Raw genomic sequence first — 19,124 nt, forward strand, 5'->3', positions numbered from 1 at the left:
TCAGTAGATGACTAACCAGTAATTCTATTTATTGCAACTTATCAGCCTTTACTTCTTTTGATCCCAATCAAAAGACAAAAATAAACAGCCAATATAATTCAACAAAATAAAAATTATAAATTACAGATTCAATAAATATCAATCAACTAATTAACATTTATTTTAACTTGTTCTACGTTCTTACATCAATGGCACTGCTTGGCAGAGTGCATTGATTAGTTTCTATGTGAAAAATATGAAATCAACAACTGTTTATACTGAATGTCCTTGTGCTTTAAAATGAAAACCATTTCTTTTTGATTTCAGTACCTTTAATATTCTTTAAGAAATTTATAAAATGATATAAACATACAAATTTTGAAGTTATCGATAATTAAAATGTTAATCTCAACTGCAATAAAACCTAACTAAGGAGTGTAAGGATTTAATTCTATAAAATTGTAGTGTAACAGAAGTTTTTAACTGCTAAAATGTGATTCCTTGATATAGTTAAATCTTTACTAACAAGCATAACTTTTTTCAAAACTAATATTTTTGAACCTTTTCTAAAAATTGCTTACATTAAATGTGTAAAAATTTATAAAAAAATCCAGTTTTGAATTAATTTGTGTAAGTACAGTGGAACCTTGCTTAACAAGCTCCTCTAATAACGAGTAATTTGCATAATGAGCAAAGCAAATTGTAAAAAAAAATGACTCACTTAACAAGCAATGTTTCGCATAACAAGTGATGAGGAGAGGAGAAGTCCCAGATTGTGTGCATGCTCCATCAGTCTGTGTTTAGCACTCATATCTTAGTGTCACTTATGATCACACATTTTCCCAAACTTGTGTTCAGACATATTATATATAAACCATAAAACATAAACAACCATAGCCCGTTATATATGCCAAATTCTTGGGCTATGTAAAGGCTATAATTAAATATTAGAAATTACTGTATTTTGATTTTTTTTTTGTTCTCTGCAATGGAAATCGCATTCCAGGTTGGTTCATTCCGCACTAGATGATGACGACTCATGTTCCTTGAACAAGAATATTGTAAAATTTTCTTTGAATAAACATTATACATAAAATATTTGAGTATTTTTTTTTGCCATGTAACACATTATCATGTTTGACATTAATTTATATGGGAAAAATTGTTTTGCTTTGTGAGTAGCATTCTGGAATGAATTATGCTTGTTAAGTGAGGTTCTACTATACTAGTTACAAAACACTTTAACTTTATGCCAGTTAGTAAAAGTTTAACTACAGGAATACCTCAATTATTGCAGTTATTGTTGCCATAAAAAATACTGCAATAATCAGGATAAATAATGCATGTAAAATGGATGATCATTGCCAAAGATTTTTCAAATCTATTAATTAAATTTTATATGTGAGGTAAAAAAAATGTGTTAAACATAAGTAAAAAATGAAGGTTCATTTAGAAAAACAAGATTATTCTTTAATCTTTATATATAAGAAGTACAATTGATAAATTTAAACTGTACTTTCTTGCAATTTTGGCTTTGGTTCTACTTATTTATCATATGCAACTTATCTTCTAAGCTGATCACTCTGCATTGACAGCTGTAGACTTGATATCATCCTTGTTTCTTTTAGCATTCATTGTATGGGTAAATAAGAGAAATAAATATTCACATTTACTTCAGGCAAAGGCAGACAGCTACTGGTGTGTGTGTAGTGAGCAGGAGCTGTCGGATAAAAACAAAGAGCACTACTTGGAGAATGGCAACTTGAACTAAATGTTATTCTGGTTGCATATGTAGTGGGCTACATCTTGCAACCATGATAATTTAAATTTGGAATGAAATAATTAGAATTTTGGTATCAAATTATAAACCGTGATAATCGAGGTATTCATGTGTGACCATCGGCCATATTGTATATATATATTTTACTGTATAGTTATAATCCTATCTTATTTTTGCAATTTTCTCTTTTTTCCTTTGTCTATTCTTTCTTAAACTTTCCAAGATGACCGTTATCGCCGTGGGGCTGGATTAGCCGTTCTGAGAATCGGTAGAGACAATAGCAGGTAGTGTGGCCTGGGGAAAAAGTGCCTAAGAGAGGGGTCACTTTTTGACTAGACACGAAGAGAGTCGGACAAAAAGAGAGAGGCTCGAACGTGATTTCCGAGAGAGGAAAGAAGTTTGCGATAGTCTAGTGAGGAACTGAAATATAGAGACCAGCATATTGGAAAACCCCGATAATTGAGAGAAGAAAGGATAGTGAAGAAAGCCGCTATTGTTGAACCCAGATCCTACACAAAGTGCGTATCTGCCGAAGAAAGAGAGAACCCCAGATGAATCATCCCTTCATTTCTTCTACCTTCCCGCTATCCTATCTTTCTTATTTTTCCTTAATATTAAGTTAGATTTAAGCTAGATTTAAGTTAGGTTAGTCACGCGATTACGAGGGACTGATTGTTACGCGCTAGAAAAATAACACACCATTGTGCTTTGTTTAGGGACAGAGAGTCCCGTGTGAAACACCTCAAATTGTAAGTCAGTTGGGATTCCTTAACAACAAAAACCTTATTTGTTCTAAGTGAAATAAAGGGACATTGTCTATTATTGTAGTCGTTACAGTCCTTTCTGTACGTTTCATTCGCGGACTGTACTGCCTCACTTTTATAGAACACTATACATGTATATCAAGTTTCTCTTGATTCAAGAGATTTCCTCTTTACAATGAAGAAAAATAATTACTAGACAAGTTATTAAGACAGATCTACATGGTTAAGAGGTCAAAAGTAAACAATGTCTCCATGATACAGATCTGTAATGTTTTCTGCACAGAGTTTAGCAAACAGATATAGCAAGCAACAATAATTAATTAATTTATTTATTTTTAAAGATTTATCATATGTATGAGAAGAAGATACAAATCAATAATAAACAAATTAGCATAATACTATATATATTTGTTATATCATATTTCCACTCAACGTAGCACTGTATCAGAAAAAAAATGAGCAGAAATAAAACAGGTATTAATGAGTATGCATATACAAGAAATCTTAATCACAGATCTCTAATTTGTGTTTATGTCCTGTCACAATCTTACTTTGTGATCATTCTTTAAATTGTTATAAACATGATCTTTATTTCTTTTAGTCAATTTATCTATTAATAGTTCTATAAAAGAATTAACATTCTATCTAAATGAAAATTAAAAATACATGATAAGAATTTTTGCTAATTTCAAGAATTGATACAAGTTAAGGAAAGGGATGTTTGTTGTTTTTTCTTTTTTTACTTATGAGGTAATTATGTGAAATGTGACAATTGGTGGTAGTTCCGAGACAAGTCAAGGAAAGGGCACTTTTGCATGTTTTTCCTGACAATATTAACATTTCCATATTTCTGTCTGGCCAACATGATTATGGGTGTGTTTACTGCTTGCTAGCTTCCAAGCTTACCAAGCAGACACCTAGCACAGCCTGATGTCATATTAGCATTTGTAAAAGTATACACAAAATAATGGCAGCTTCTGGATTAGTATCAGTGGCTATAGCTATAATTTCCAAACTACAGTCACTAGATTCAGAGTCTGAAGATGATGAATTGTCTTAGAATGTGCAATGTCTGCAGTTGAAGTCTTTCATAAAGTGATGTTAACAGTTTAAACATCAAGGGTTGCGTAGTTTTTAATATTTTTTAGGTAATCTTCATTGCATAAATGTTTGGATACAGCTAACTTATGTTTACCTCATATGAAATAACAAAAAATTTGTTTTCAATAAAAAAAAGTTTATTTATAATTTCTCTAGAATTTTATTCAATATTTCTTGTAACTTTTCACTCTGTTGTTTTCTTTCCTCTCTTATGGCTTTTAAAATTTTCCAGTTAACTGTTATCTTGTTTTCTCTTACGAGAACTGATTGCAGATGAAGTCTGGTCTCTTAAAATGCACAAAGATGAAGAGGGTGACTTTGAAGTCTTCACTCATCACTGCCACATCTTCATCTCCTTCTCTTGTCCAAGCAAATTTGAGTCTAGATTCATCTGTGTTGTAAGTAGCAACAGGAGATATCACTGGCCTAATCCCAATGGCATTTTCCATTAAAGAATAAAATTTACAATGCTTTCAGTTATTACTGGATATAGAATTATGTTGCTTAATTTTTTTAAATGTTTTCTTCATTCCCGTCCATTTGGCATCAACCTGTGCTGGAGTGACAGAAAATCCCTCCTCATTCAATTTATTTGCAATCATCCTCCATATTGATATTGAATATTAGAGAAGGTTGTCAGAAAATATTTATGAAAGGTTCACAGAAACAGTGTTCATTTGGCAAGTCTGAATATTTGTATACTGTGGCAATTCAAACTTTTCCCTGTAAAGAAATTAACTGTATTGTTCTGGCTTGGGCCACTGGAAGCCACAGAGTTTCTCTATAATAAAAGACAGAAAATACTTAGCATGTGGAGCACTTATAAGAAGTTTATAATTTCTAAAACTTTTTAACAATCAACACTAAATACATTGTGATCTTGGTTTATCAGTTTATCCTTTCGATGATTTCATTTGAAATCAAAATTTGACTTACCAGCAAGGACATTGGGTTGAACTGAAGCAGTGGAAATAGAATCCAAACCCACTTCTATATCATAAATTACATCTACAATGAAGTTCATCACATTCCTCTATTATTGAAATCATATTGTATGGTATAAAATTATACATTTAGGAATCTGTTTTTACTTACCATCCATCATCTGACAAAAACATCTTCACTCATGCAGTTTTATCTCTCTTCTGTCTGGTAAATTAATGGTCGTGCCATACATAGGCATAGCCTTCTTTGAACTAACTCCAAGTTGATTGAAAATTCTCCGAGCACACCAGTAATACTAGCAATCACAAATGCAAAAAGTAAACAATGACCTCATTGGTAGCTAACAAAAAGTATACAGGCTGAGCAGGCTAAAAGTAAATGTGCCCTATGCCAGTATCAAGCAGTCCGCTTGACCATTCATGCAGAATGAATAATTGGGGGTTATACAGGGGACAAGCCCCACCTGTGCACTGAGATACAATCATCAGCAAGCACACAAGCATACATCTGTGTGGAGAGAAGATCAAGATTTACTGTCAATTGAATAGGCAATACCAGTAGTATTGATTTCAAGGTAAAAAATTCTGTTTAGAGTGTATATACTCTGGTAAAAAGGCAAGCTTCACAGCTTTGCCTTTTTACTTCCAAATCGAAAAAATTTTTCTCAGTGTACTAAGCTTCAATGTGGTGTAGTGCCCTTCCCAGTACAATTGCAGATGTGAATGACACTGTTGAGACCTTAACAGAGCTATAGAGCATATCTATAGTAGCAAGAAAGTCAAAGGAACCATATCACTAAATGTGACCCTTCATGAGATCCCTCAAAATCAGCTGTATGTGATCACTAGTTACACCACTCACAACACTCTCCACTAAGACAATGCTGGTTTCGAGAAGCCCACTTCACTATTCATAGAGTACTTGATGTTATGTACCTTTAGGGGTGTGGGGGCTAGCCCCCACCTGGGCACTGAGGTGCGAGCATCAAACTACACAACTACATGCAGAGCCTTGATGACACAGAGCATGGAGAACAAGTAGTAGTACTAGTTCAATGTACAGTACATACTATTTTTAGTCAGTAGAAGTTAATGCATTTATAGGAAGTTGTTACAGGCACTGATTGCTGTGCCTATAACAACTTCCTAGCAAGCATGACATCCGCAAGCAAGATGGCAACGGAAACTGCTGCCGTTTTATATTTGGAGACAAATATCTCACAAGAGGTCAGCCATCAGACTTTTCTTTATTCTTTACCGATAATTATCATTAGAATGTCTGATCACAGTGTTGTACTGTTAAATGTGCGACAGGTTTAATGGAGCAAACAGGCAGGTGTATCCCATAGCACCTGGAATAGTGTTACTACCTTTTCAAAATTGCTTACCCAGACAGGGTCAGCAATTTTGAAAAGGTGGCAACACTATTTGAACAGGTTATAACCATTTTTGAAATTCGTCAGTCAATCTTTATTAAATTTACAAGTTTGCTTCCTTTTTTGGGATTTTCAATTTCTTGAGTTGTCATATTAAATTATTAAAATAGAAATTATCAACTTGTAAACTGAAACTCACATTTGCTTTACAATAGGTTTGTTCTAACACAAGTCCCTGACTGGTTTGAATTTGAAACTATACAAGGAATGCTCAATGTCATTTTACGGCCAAGAACTGAACAATGCACATGCCAGTTTTAAACCAGTCAGGGACTTGTGTTGGAACAAGCCTAATATTTGCCAGAGATATTTGCAAGTTAGAATTTTAAAAGTACATTTTCTGTCACTCTTAGCCTAGGGATAAGATGGGGATAAGAAAGTTTGGTGGGGGTGTGAAGTTAAAGTCTTTAACTGTTAAAATAAAATACTCGCAGATATTTTTATAAATTTATTTTGTTTCATCATAATTTCACAATTTTTACAAAAACCAGACAAATTAATAATTAATCGGGGAACACGAATCCGAAAACTGGCCTGGTGGCAACATAACACAGAAGTAGGGTTTAGCCAGTTTTTCAGAGGCTATATCTCGCAAAGGGTCACATTTAGAGGTGTTTGACTTTTTTGCTCCTACAAACATGCTTTACAGCTGGGTTAAGGTCCCAATAGCATCATTCACATCTGCAATCTTATCCCATTCCCCACCCCGAATTGCACCGGAACCATCACCATCTGACACATTTCACCTAATTACCTCTAAGCAATTAAAACAGTATGCACTCCTTCCTTAATTCGTACTCAACAATCTTTATTGTATAGATTATTTATTTAATTAGTTACTAACCACATCAACACAGTTCATTTTCTAAACTAAAAAAATTAAAACATTGAGAAAAATAAAATAACAATAATCTCTGTGTTAAAGATAAAACCTATTGTTATTCGTATTACTATCTACATTCAAACAATAGAATTCAACTTTGGCAACTAATATATTAAATTTTCAACCACGTTGCATAAAAATAAAAACTGCCACCTCTCGGAGATGGAGATTTCAAATTGAAAAATTAATTTTAGTTTTAGTAATCATAAATATTAGAATCAAGTTATAATTTATTTTTATTCTAATAAATGTAATTTTTAATTAAAACAAAGAAAAATAAATTCCGCGGTTTTATTTTCATTTTTAAAAAAACTGTATTGTTGTCCGAATATAAGGTTTCTGAATGAGAAGCATCTAAGTAAGCCTACCAATGATTTGAGTGTGCTTAGAAATAGCCATAGACTTTGTAGAATTTATCACAGATTTGGGTTATAGGATCACTCTTTTTCGTTCGAGTGGAGAGTAACAGTTCAGCTTAAACTGTTCATCACAAATTACGAAGAATCCGAATCGGATTCGAACTTGGATTCTTCGTTACAGTAGGTCGCCGCATCGCGCTGTCATCTAATTCCTTTTATGATTGACTGTCGGATGGCCCAAGGCGGTTAAGTCAGAGTACCGCTCTGGGGACCCATAATCTAATTTGGGCGAGCAACTGCAGAATTTTTCATAGGCAATTTGTCTCGGATATTTGGGTTTTCTAAAATATAAAAAATTATTATCGGTATTTATATAAGGTGATGGAACATGTAAAATTGTTTTTAATGAACAACAGCCGGTACTAAGTACCGGTTATCGGTTCTTTTTATGCTGTCTGCCGGTATGGCTTACCGGCGCCTTCCGTCTGTAAAATGGCCTCGTGTAGGAACTGATCCCTCAACACTCGGTCATCCCGTGGGATTGGCCGAACTCACGATGGGTACGGAAGAAAGAATCTTAGAAAGTGTCCGCAGGAAAAAAAAATCAATAATGAAAAACTTGCATTTATTCAATCATTTCAAAAAATTTTAGTTTATAATCTAAAGAGTTAAATAAAATAATTTAAATTTTTAAGTCAGTAACATTTTCACATAAAGAAAATAAAGATAAAAAAAGACAATAAAATAATTTCATATTAATTTATAGTTTTACAGCAAAACATAATGACGTCATCTCTTATACAAATTTATTTATTTTTAATTTTTAATAAAACATATATTACAAAATAACCAACCACTAATTTAAAAAAATAAAAAATATAACTATAAAATATAAAATAAAAGTAAAGATTTAAAAAAAAAAAATTATTTCTAAAACAGAAAAAAAATGTTAGAATTTAAAAAAGTATAAACTAAATAATATTTTAATAGTTTTATTAAAGCATACGATATTAAAATAGTTATTAAAATGATAAAGTCGATATAATTTATATTTTTCGATACGCAGACGACGTAACTGCGAAAGAGACCATCCAAGTGTGGTGTCGTGATTGTGAGTCATCAAATAAATTGCATTACACATCTTTGCAATTGTATTGGTAATTATAACATAAAGATAATGTTCACTTGGACTTCTTCTAATTTCGATAAGCTTTTAGGTAAGTTTTATTAAATCGTAATTCACAAATTATGTAAATTTAACTAATTTAAAAAAAAAAAATCTCATCAGCTGAACATTTGTTTACAATATTTTCTAATTTTCTGAAATGAAATTTGATTGACAAATAATAATTCCACATTTGGAAAATTATAAAAATTTAAATTTTAAACTCAGATGATATTATTAAGAAGTTTTATATGAAAAAATGGCAGAAATGTTTTGTTGAAATTTTAATGGAATTTTATTTATTTAATTTTTTTATGTACCAAAGCCTTGAACAGTTAGTAAGCAATTAATGAGGTCTATAGAGGTTACTTTTAGCTCTTTATGTATTTACATAAACATAGTACATAAGAGTAACTTTTACCATCTTTATATGTATAACTAAAATTCTGTTTTGTTTTTTTCTTTACAGCTTTTCTTCTAATAAAAAATAAGCTAAAAATGTTATGAGTAATCTTGCAGTTTACGTCGGTCGATGCCGATTGCAAATTTTCAAAAATCGTTATTAAAAATATATAATATGAAAAATCTAATATATCTATAATCGTCATTAAATATTTGAGAATCTTTTTCGATTTGTAAGAAGAAATAATCCTGTATAAATGTCTTAAACCCGACATTATTATTCGGAGTCGAACGATTGCCGTAAACAAATTACTTATAATTTAATTATTAATAGTGGTGGGGAAATAGCCCGATACTTTATGGCAATTGTTTGGCTCGTTCTTTAATCGTAATTAAAAATATCTACGTAATTTAATATGTAGTCTGTGTTGACTGACGTAAAGAGCGGAATTATTTTTTTCGGTCTAAATAATAATCGTCTCTAGTAACAGAATCTTATCGACTTATTGACACTTCAAAAATTCAGATAAAAGTACAAAAAGATGGAATCGAATTGTCTAAAAGTACTAGTGCACTTTGTTTTATCATTTTTATTCTGATAAGCAGTTTTTATTTTAGTTTTATTTATCTAGTATTCTGGACCCTAACTAAATATGAACAACTTAGTTTAACTTTCAATAAAGTATTTTATGTGAAATTCTACTTTCAAAGTGTTTTTGAGCTCTATACTATTGCACATCTTTAAAGAAAGTGTATACATACTTAAGATGTTTAAGTTATAAAAAGCATGCAATGTAACAAAATGTAGGAACTGGAAGAAACTTGTTTCTTCTTTCTTTCAAACATTCATACAAAGATGAAGTAGTTGTAAGAACTACTACTGAAATTTAGCCATACAGTTTAAGGATGCTTGAGAATTGGTATTCTATATTGATGAATCACAGCTTATTTTAAGAGAACCTCTTTCACTTTGATAAAACAATTTTGGAACCCTGACGGTTTTTAATGATTTATAAATAAAACAAATAAAAAATAATTTAATGTAAAAAAACAGATTAATAATGAAAGAGCAAATAATGTTAGTTCAAACTGGTAATTACTGTGTAGGATTAAACTATTATTTTCTTTCAATATTGTTTCAAAATTTGGGTTGATTGTTGAAAGCTGAATTTTAATATCAGGAGTGGCATCTAACTTCTGTTTTTGTTGCAGTGTAGAATGCAAATCTGCTTTTACACAAATATATGGTATTAAATGGCAACAAACAACAAATTTCCTTTTGAATAAATTTGGATATTCTTTTTTTAAATCACACCAAAACTTGTTTAATGAAACTTCATTAAATTTAATTTTATATGGTTACTAGCAGATAGGCCCGGCGTTGCTCGGGCAAAAGTAATGATAGCGAAGATTAAGATTATTACGTTATAGTCACAGAAGAAAAAGAGTAATTTCATCAACAAACTAAATATTTTTAATAAAAGGTCGAATTTGAAAATCGAATATTGTAATATTGTTCGATTTTCACGACGTGTTCTGATTATATCGTTCGATTTTCATCGAATGTTCTAAAGAAGAAAAGTCGAAAAATCCCTTCTTAGTGTGCGTTTTTGTGATGTACCCTAACTGTGTACCAAATTTCAACTTTCAACTCCTAACCATTTGGGCTCTGTGCTGATTATTATTATTATTATTATTATTATTATTAACAACTCGTCTCGATTATATATATAGATTTGAAGTCAGGTCAATGAGATTATTATATTCTTTAATATTGGAAGGATCAAAAAGAATGGTTATTGTCATCTTTTAGCAGATGAATGTGTTCATGTAATGTCAGTTATTGTTTTTAGATAAGAAATAGTTTTTTTTTAAATTTTTTCATCAATTTCAGTTTGATTTCTGTAAAGTTGTTTAAAATTGGAAATGGATTTATGTTTTTTTTATAGCCTGGTCCAGTATTGTAACTTTCAATATAAACACCGCCTTTTATTTTTAGCAGATAGGGGATGAAACCAGGGCTACTCAAAGGTATTGCCTAGGGTGAAAATGAAGAAAGATGATTTAGAGCAGCAGTTCCCAACCTTTTTTTTGACCAGGGACCACTTTGATTTCATTGTTGTTAGCAGGGACTACAAGGTTTAAGAAAAATAAACTGTGTCAATCTAAAAATAAACGATAATCAAAACTTTTAATAAGTAATCGTTAAACTCAAGAGTAACATGCTGTAACAGTACTATTATATTAATTAACCCTTTCCATGCGGTTATATGCATTTAGGCGTATGTCACGTGACTTGCCGTTAATAATTCGTGATGCAGCATACGCCTTTCGGCGTAATTAATCAAAAAATTTGATTATTTTGCGTTATATTCGATTTTCCAGCAATCTTAGCTTTGATTCGCTATTCTGTAGGTCGATTGACTTTGTTTAAGCCAAAAAGTGTTTTGTGACCACCCCTGGGCCATAAATATTTTCGGTAAAATAGACCCTCTCCCTGCCAAGTAATTAGAGACATAGTGTAAATAATGACAATAACTTCTCCCCCGCTCTAGCTAGAGAGCTGCGGTTTCTTTTATTTAAAAGAAGACAGATGTATCTAACTAACAAATGTACAAAGTTTAGCGATTTTCTGTAAATTAATTATTTTTTTCTTTTGTTCGTAAGCTTCAAATTTTAATATTATTTTAAATTTCTATTAAACTAAAAATTAAACAATCGTAAACTGTAATATGTTCTTAATCAAACGCAAAAAACAGATTAAACATAACGCGATTTTAAAGCGAAATATCGCGATTTAAAAATCATCCAAAAACTGCAAAAAATGCGCCGCATGACGAATTCCACTCAATTATTTGCTGTAGATCGCCCGCATGGAAAGGGTTAATAATAGAAAACATAATGTTTTTAGTAAAAATTAAATTCAGTTTGTATCAATCATCATCATCATCATCATATTTTTATTTAGGTACAAATTTGGTTACATGTCCTGATACCGCTAATGGCATTATCAGGAAGAATTGAACAATGAAAATTGTGTTTTACAGTAAAATAGTTTGTAACAATAAGTATTTACAAGTTTTAAAAGTGGACTATATACACAAGTATGATAATTAACAAATAAATACAACTAATAATGACTCTGATGACTTATCAGGATGAAACAAATACATTAACAAAAGCAAAATGAAATTTAAAGAGGGAGAGCCCAAGCAGCGGTCCCCTGTGGCCAACCCCGCCCCCTGTTGATGCCGGCAGTCCAGGTGCAGTATGTTGGCACCCGACGGCATCGGGGCTCACTCTAAAGCAATAAGGAGTCATAACCTGGGATCAGACACGGGCTCCCGCGAAGGGGCAAAGCTAGCAGGCAGTTCGTATTAATCGAAGTTATGATTGCTGTTGACAAAGTTCACCTGTTTGCAGAGCCTATCAAAGGCCATGAAGGTATTCTTTGGAAAACCAGATGTCTGATGGCTTACAAGGCCATACGAAACCATGCTCTTGTATAGCTGTCTGAAGCTCAATCCTTTCTCTATCGAAAGTTGGGCAATCGGAAAAGGTAGTGTAGAGCGCCATCTTCCTCCATCTGACAGGTAGGGCAGATTTTTGAAGTGTAATGATTAAACCTTTCCAAATAGGTGGCGAACTTTCCATGATTTGTAAGAAGCTGCGAAATGTGGTGGTTTTGGGCTATACCACTTGTTGTGAATGAAGTCTTCAAGGTCTGTAATAAATTTGTAAGTAATATGTTCATTATGCTGGTTCCACCTTTCTTGCCATTGCCTGATGGTCTCCTTTTTTAATATATTACAAGTAGTTCTTTTAGTAATTTTATTGTATGATATTGGCAGGGTGTCTTCGGCAGCAGCCTCCTTTGCCAAGAAATCGGCTCGTTCGTTCCCCATCTCGCCCTGATGGCTCTTACCCATTCTATGTCGTATTTATTCATTGACAAATAAATTAGTTTTCTGATTTCCTCGCTATTGGATGTAAATTTCTATTTTTAATAGTTTGGACCGATGAGAACGAATCAAGTATATATTTTTATCTTTTTGTTTTTGAAATTGTTATTTGAGTATTTGACGGCCATTTTTTATCGCCCACATTTCCGCCTGGAATATTGAGCATTCATTATGCAGATGAAATTTACAGTTGTCAATTTCATTGTCAGTTTCAAAAACAACGTAGCTACATCCGACTTTGTTATCGTGCACAGAGCCGTCTGTGTAGATAACTATAGTATCTTCCGCTATGGCATATTTTGACTAAGGATGGATTTATCCAGTGGTAGAGTGCAATTAATTGATGACGGCCATTCAATGTCTTGATGATTTATCTCTCTCGTGCCAATTTTTATATTTTCTCCTCTTTTTAGTTTAAATAACTTTTGCCTTTCCTCTATCACTAGGTCAATCGGCGGCTTTCTTGTAATGACTTGCAAACAAACATTGCTTGTTGTCCTATATGCTTTAGAGATGATTAGCAGCATGCGCCTTTGAGATGAGATCATTTTCCTCCTGGGGTGGACCTTGGAAATAGCCCACCCCCAGGTGCCACAACCATATGTAATGGTAGGGATATAAATTCCGTTGTATATTATAGACAATGTTTTGGAGGTCAGGCCCCATTTCTGTTTAGCGACTTGTGAAAATGCCTGGCTGATTAGACCAGTTCGATCGGTGATGTAGGTAATATGACTGTCCCATGCCAGCCTAAAATCCAATATGACACCTAAGTAAGCGTAAAGATTTTTCGACTTTGATTGTTGTCCCATTCATCTTTAGGTGCGGAGGTCTCGTGTATAGATTGGCTTCCCTCGATTTGTTAAATACAATTGTCTTAGTTTTGTTGGTGTTGAATTTCAATTTGTACTGTACTCTCACCCCAGTTATATATTCCTTGCAGTAAACTATTGCCCTTTGCCTCCAAGTCTGCTCTTGATCGTCCTCCTAATATCATGAATACGTCATCGGCGTAGGCTGTACAATATGTTTGGCCAAAATTATTGTTAAGGAAACTGTCAAACATTACGTTCCACAAGCAATGGACCGCAAACCGATCCCTGCGGACAACCCCTTGTTATTGCCTTTTCAACAGTATGTATACCACTCTGCAGTAATGCTTTCCTATCATTAAAATAATCAATAATCAGGCTAGTAATTTTTTGGCCAATAAAGTTCCTGAGTTGTTGTGATCACTAGGGGCCACCATGCACTGTCGAATGCCTTTGAGATGTCGAGGCTGACCCCTAGGACGTACTTGTTATTTTCCAACAAATTTTTTATTTGAGTGAAACAGTTTTTTCTATTGCTTCCTCCGCAGATTTCTGCTGCCTGAAACCCATGTTGGGCACTATTATATAGCCCATTGTGTTCGATGTGCCAGGTTAACCTTCCTGCAATCAGTTTTTCAAAAAACTTTCCCAGTATAGGCAGTAGTGAAATTGGACTACTGTCCAACATTCGAGCCTGGTTTGGGCACAGGTATTTATTTTTGCTATTTTCCAGGCCTTCGGAAAGATTGAATAATGAAGGCAGCTGTTGTAAAGGTTTATGAAATAGGCTGGAATTAAGTTCCATAGTTTAAGAGCCAATTCAGCTCTTATATCATCTATGCCTGGCGCCTTGCGCCTTCCTAGAGAAATGAAGGCCCAGTTGATTTCTTCTTCAGTAAATGCAGGAGTATTTTCAGCGTTGTTAAGGTTGTCAAAGTCAAGGCGCATCTGTTTTTGCAGATCGGTGTCTAGTGAAGGATCGTCATCTGGACAGTAGTTGTTTAACTGAGATATCATTGCTTGCGTCATTGAAGGAGCTTGTGAATTATCCTGGATGTCAGTAAGGATTTTTGTAATTCTTAGCTTATCACAACACATCTTGGTTATATAACCCCACGGGTTATTCGATGCCCTTGAGCAAAACTCCCACCAACTCTGTGTTTTTTCTTCCCTTATTGTCTTTTTATAGAATCTTTGGCATTCCAAGTACTCCTCTCTGTATTGATTTCGTATAGTAATATCGTGACACCTCTGGTATTTTCTTCTCAACCTCCTTGTTTGGCGTCTCAGTTCGCTAAGTTTACTTGACCACCATGGAACACTTCGGTTTGTTAGAGGTTTTCTTTGGTATGTGCGCCTCACATGCCTTATTAATTATATCAATAGCTGTTTCAATCTGATTTTTTGCTGTTTCTCGGTTGTCAGTGCATATATTGGGTAAGTTGGTTTCTAGGTAGTTTTTTAATTGTTCCCAGTTTGCCTTGTGTATAACATACCTTAACCTCGGTGTCCATATAATTTGCTTCAGTTCTATTGTTGACAATTTCATAGGCAATGTGCGCATGATCACTCAGTGAGTCTTCCGATAAGACCCTCCAGTTGTCTATTTTTGTATAGCAGCGTGAGTTGCAAACAGTAACGTCAATCCATGATTCCCCCCTTACCGAACAGTAAGTCGGGGGAGAGAATGGGTTGTTTAATATCAAATAGTCATTTTCATTGAGAAATTCCTCAAACATTCTTCCTCTGTCATCTACGCGTTCACCCCCCCATGCAGGGGAGGTGAGCATTCACGTCTCCCGCAATAATGACATTGGCGTCCTGAAAAGTTGTTTATTATATTCTGAAGATTTCCCATCAGAAAGCCATCATCCATGTCACCGGGAAAATATGCATTAATGATAACAAGTCTTTCATTATTTATTGTTGATTCAATCACAACAGTCCAATCATTGCTTAATTTTGTGTGGTGCAAGACAGGCAGATCAGTGTTAGGAGTTAACGTAACTGCCTACGGGTAGTTGCTGGTGCCCTGGATAATCGGGCAGAAAGTTGGTAAGCATGCTGGTGTCTGTACCCTTACAATACGGTTCTTGCATGAGCACTAAGTCATAGTTGCACAGTTGTTTACTGAGAATAGGAAGCAGCCGAAATGCTTCTTTGCGTATTACATTGCAATATCCTTATTTGGATTATGGTTCTTCTCCATAATCAGTTTTTTGTTGTATGCTATTTTTTATTCTTTGATATGTCGGGCACTTAGTGTCTCGTGCGTTGTGATGGATGTCCTTTAGCTTGTCAGCATAGCAGTTGCAACATTTCGGCTTTTCTTTCTGTTTAGTGGCAATCGCGATACAGATGTGCTTCCATACATTGACTGCAGATGACTTGTGGTTGCGTACATTCCTTCGCGGTGTGTCCATAATAGCAGCATTTGAAGCACTGCAGGACCGGACAAAAGTCCGTGATCCTACAGCGCGACCAGTTTATGTTAATCTTTTCTAAATTCAAAAGTATTTTCCTCAGTGTTGGAGAAACCTCTGCAGTCCAATTTTTATATGTTGCCGTTCTTCTCCCCAATTGAAACTTAACTCTGAACTGCCTATTAAACTCATCCTGAGTATATTCCTCTTGGATCTGCTGATTTTGTGTGTATATCTCGTTTGGTAAATCATCTTTAGAGATATCTTTATGTACTGAATGTAAGACAAGATGGGGCCACCTTTTTTTAGGAGTGTGTGCAGTAAGTTCTTTAATTTTTTCTTCAATGCAGTTTTCTAAGATTTTAGCATTCCCATGTCCACTCATTTCGATCACCACACCTCCCCCTCCGATCTTGCGAAGTCTCTCTACCTTTATGTTCAATTCTGACGGTTTAATCCTTTCTTGAAGTAACGATTTAACTTTATCGCTATTACCCTCTTCTTTGTTCTTACTGGTAGACCAACAAAACTTCCCTAGAGATGTGTGTTTGCATGGTGGTACGATGTGTTCTAGTTGCTCCCATTTTGACGATTGAGCTGTAGAGTGGCACTGACGATGATTTCTCATTCAGCGTCTCCTCAAATCTTTCTAATCTATTTTTAATGGCAGAAACAGTTAATGTTAAGTTATTATTATTTTCTTTGATTATCTCAGCGATTTCCTGTTTAAATGTTTCATTATTTTCAGATAGGTTAAATCTATTATTTGCCGCCTGTTTCATTTCATTCACCTCTACCTTCATATCATTTATAGCTTCTACAGTCTTGTGTTCTAGTTCCCCTATCACTTTCACAAAGTCTTCTTTATTCATCAGCTCATTTAATTTTTCCTTGATTTCTTCATTTTTTGGTGTTTCTACGAATGTCGTTTCTGCTAATCGTATCAACTTATTCATCTGTTCCAGAATGAATTTCCGGTGGGCTTTTGTTGATAATCGTCCATCTGGGCTATCATCTATATACTGTCTCGTTTCTTTTAATATTTCGGAAGATTCTTCTAAAAAATCTTCCATAAGGGGGCCTTTGTCTTCCTCCATGGTATGGCAAAATAAGGGACAGACAGAATTATTGCCCTTGTGAGTACAGGAGGGTCTAATGATGTGTTCACATTGTTTATAATCGATCAGCGCCGCCGTAACTTATCCGTTACAATTCCCAGACACGCACCTGTTATCAAAGAGTTGACTGTTACGATTTGACCGTTACGAGATTGACGGTTGCGATTTGCGCTGATCGATTATAAACAAGTGAACACATCATTAGACCCTCCTGTACCTAATACCCAAAATCTGAAGGGAAGTTTTGGACAGAGGTAGCTATTGTACCAGCAACTCTGCACTGTCAGGTTGTCACACAACAGTGCAGAGAGAAGGAGATAGTTAAAACTAACTAAATCTACTTAAAAATAACTTAAGGTATCTTATGATTAAATCGCGTAACAAACAAGTCTAAATTTAAATTCTTATTCCAAGGCGATCGTTGGAAAGTTTCGTTGAAAAGTCCGTTATTGATCGAATACGTTGACGAGAGGTCATTGACCTTTACTGCTGATGACTTTGTAAAGTTTTAAAACTGTCCAATCTTCAAAACCGCTGGAGGTAGGTCCACCAAATTTTGACAGAAGGAGGAAAAATAGGTCTAATGTCCAACCCGTCGATGATTTGACTGGATGGCCGATAGGAGGCCTGATGCGGGCCGCCGAAGTTGAAAGAAAAAAGTTCAATTTCTCAAACTATCAGGCCAATTAAGTTCAAAATTGAATGATATACTCACATGGCAATAAGGCTTCACCCTTTACAATCAGTTCCGGTTGATAGGTCCTGGAATCCGGAAAATCGGTTCCGAATCTTTGGTCACTTAAAAAGTTCACTTCTCCAAAATATCGGGTCCACTTGGGTAAAAATGGTATCAAAAGGATCACACTAACTAATGCTATCGAAATATATGCAAAAAACTGCACAAGAATCCCTTTTTCCCGATGAAATCTCGAAAAAAATCAGGAGCTCGATTTATCCACTGTCTTCCAACTGACGGAACAGTCCACTCTCAGTTTGTATCAATGTGGGAATAATAATTTAAAATGAATAAAAGTTTTAAATCTTTTGTGGACCATATTTTAGCTCTTGCGGACCACTAGTTGGGAACCGCTGCTGTAGATGCTGATCATGATGAGAGATTTGAGACAAGTACCATGGCTCAGGTGTGGCAAAATGGCAGTGCAATTGGACAAACATGTCAGGGTCCCACCCTGTTAACTTTACCCTGAGTAATTTTTGTTGTTTGCAGTTTCATTATTGTAAATAGGAAGGTCAATAAATTTACATTTTAGTTACTAAGATCAATGTTTTTATTTATCATTCTTTCCCAACTCAACCTCACCAATCAACCATTCCCTCAAAAGCCCAAGCCAACACCAAGCATATGCAGCTAATATAAGCAAACAAAAACTGGAGACAAAATTAATAAACACCACCATAAAATTCCAGCAAAGTTAATTTACTAGAACTAAAATTTTCAACCATATTTTAATGGTCATCATTAGTGGCATTTGTCATGGATCCTAATGTACAAATACAGGCACTTCCTTAATAACAGGTTAACTTCTAGAGGTTTTGTCATAAGTTATATTTTTCAATGTACTTAATAGAATACACTATGCTTGCTTATCCACTCACTTGTTACTGCTTAGTAGCAGGTGTTTCAAGCATGGTTTTTTTCATCTAACATACTTAGTTTTATAATGTCAAGTTTATTTTTCATGATAATAGAGCCATATTTCTTGCATTTGTCTCCACTGCTAGATTTACTACAGTGGAACCTCGGTATATGTCTGCTTTAGAATACATTTAATTCGGAATACATCCTGTTTGGATGAAACAAATTTTGCTCGGTATACGACTTAATTTCAATTATATGCACCATCTATGAACAAGTAGCACTATTGGTGTACTATACCAGACTAGACGTTTGCAGTCCCACAGTTTATAACTTTGTTAAATTTCTTCTGATTTTAATTTGTAAGTAAAATTTTATTATTTTTATTAATTGTGAATT

The 19,124-nt window shown here is 34.1% G+C and overlaps 2 protein-coding genes across 5 annotated transcripts in view; one reads left to right on the forward strand and one right to left on the reverse strand.

Annotated features, from left to right (window-relative positions):
- LOC136976939 (queuosine-tRNA galactosyltransferase-like) overlaps positions 1–7,055 on the reverse strand; it is a 62,062-nt gene extending 55,007 nt beyond the window's left edge. The window contains exon 1 of one of the 2 annotated variants that reach the window (XM_067272334.1): positions 6,849–7,055. In XM_067272334.1, the coding sequence (XP_067128435.1) occupies positions 6,849–6,866 (18 nt within the window). In that variant the 5' untranslated portion in view covers positions 6,867–7,055. The remainder of the gene's footprint in view (positions 1–6,848) is intronic. The other variant, XM_067272332.1, reaches the window with a different exon arrangement.
- Positions 7,056–8,314: 1,259 nt separating this feature from the next.
- The window catches only part of Hrs (Hepatocyte growth factor regulated tyrosine kinase substrate), a 98,440-nt gene continuing 87,630 nt past the window's right edge, over positions 8,315–19,124 (forward strand). For all 3 annotated transcript variants that reach the window (XM_067272318.1, XM_067272319.1, XM_067272317.1), the window contains exon 1: positions 8,315–8,463. In XM_067272318.1, coding sequence (XP_067128419.1) covers positions 8,424–8,463 — 40 coding nt within the window. In that variant the 5' untranslated portion in view covers positions 8,315–8,423. The remainder of the gene's footprint in view (positions 8,464–19,124) is intronic.

This window comes from Centruroides vittatus, unplaced genomic scaffold (genome assembly GCF_030686945.1).
Source record: "Centruroides vittatus isolate TY-2023 unplaced genomic scaffold, ASM3068694v2 contig_436, whole genome shotgun sequence".
In the NCBI taxonomy this organism is placed as follows: domain Eukaryota; kingdom Metazoa; phylum Arthropoda; class Arachnida; order Scorpiones; family Buthidae; genus Centruroides; species Centruroides vittatus.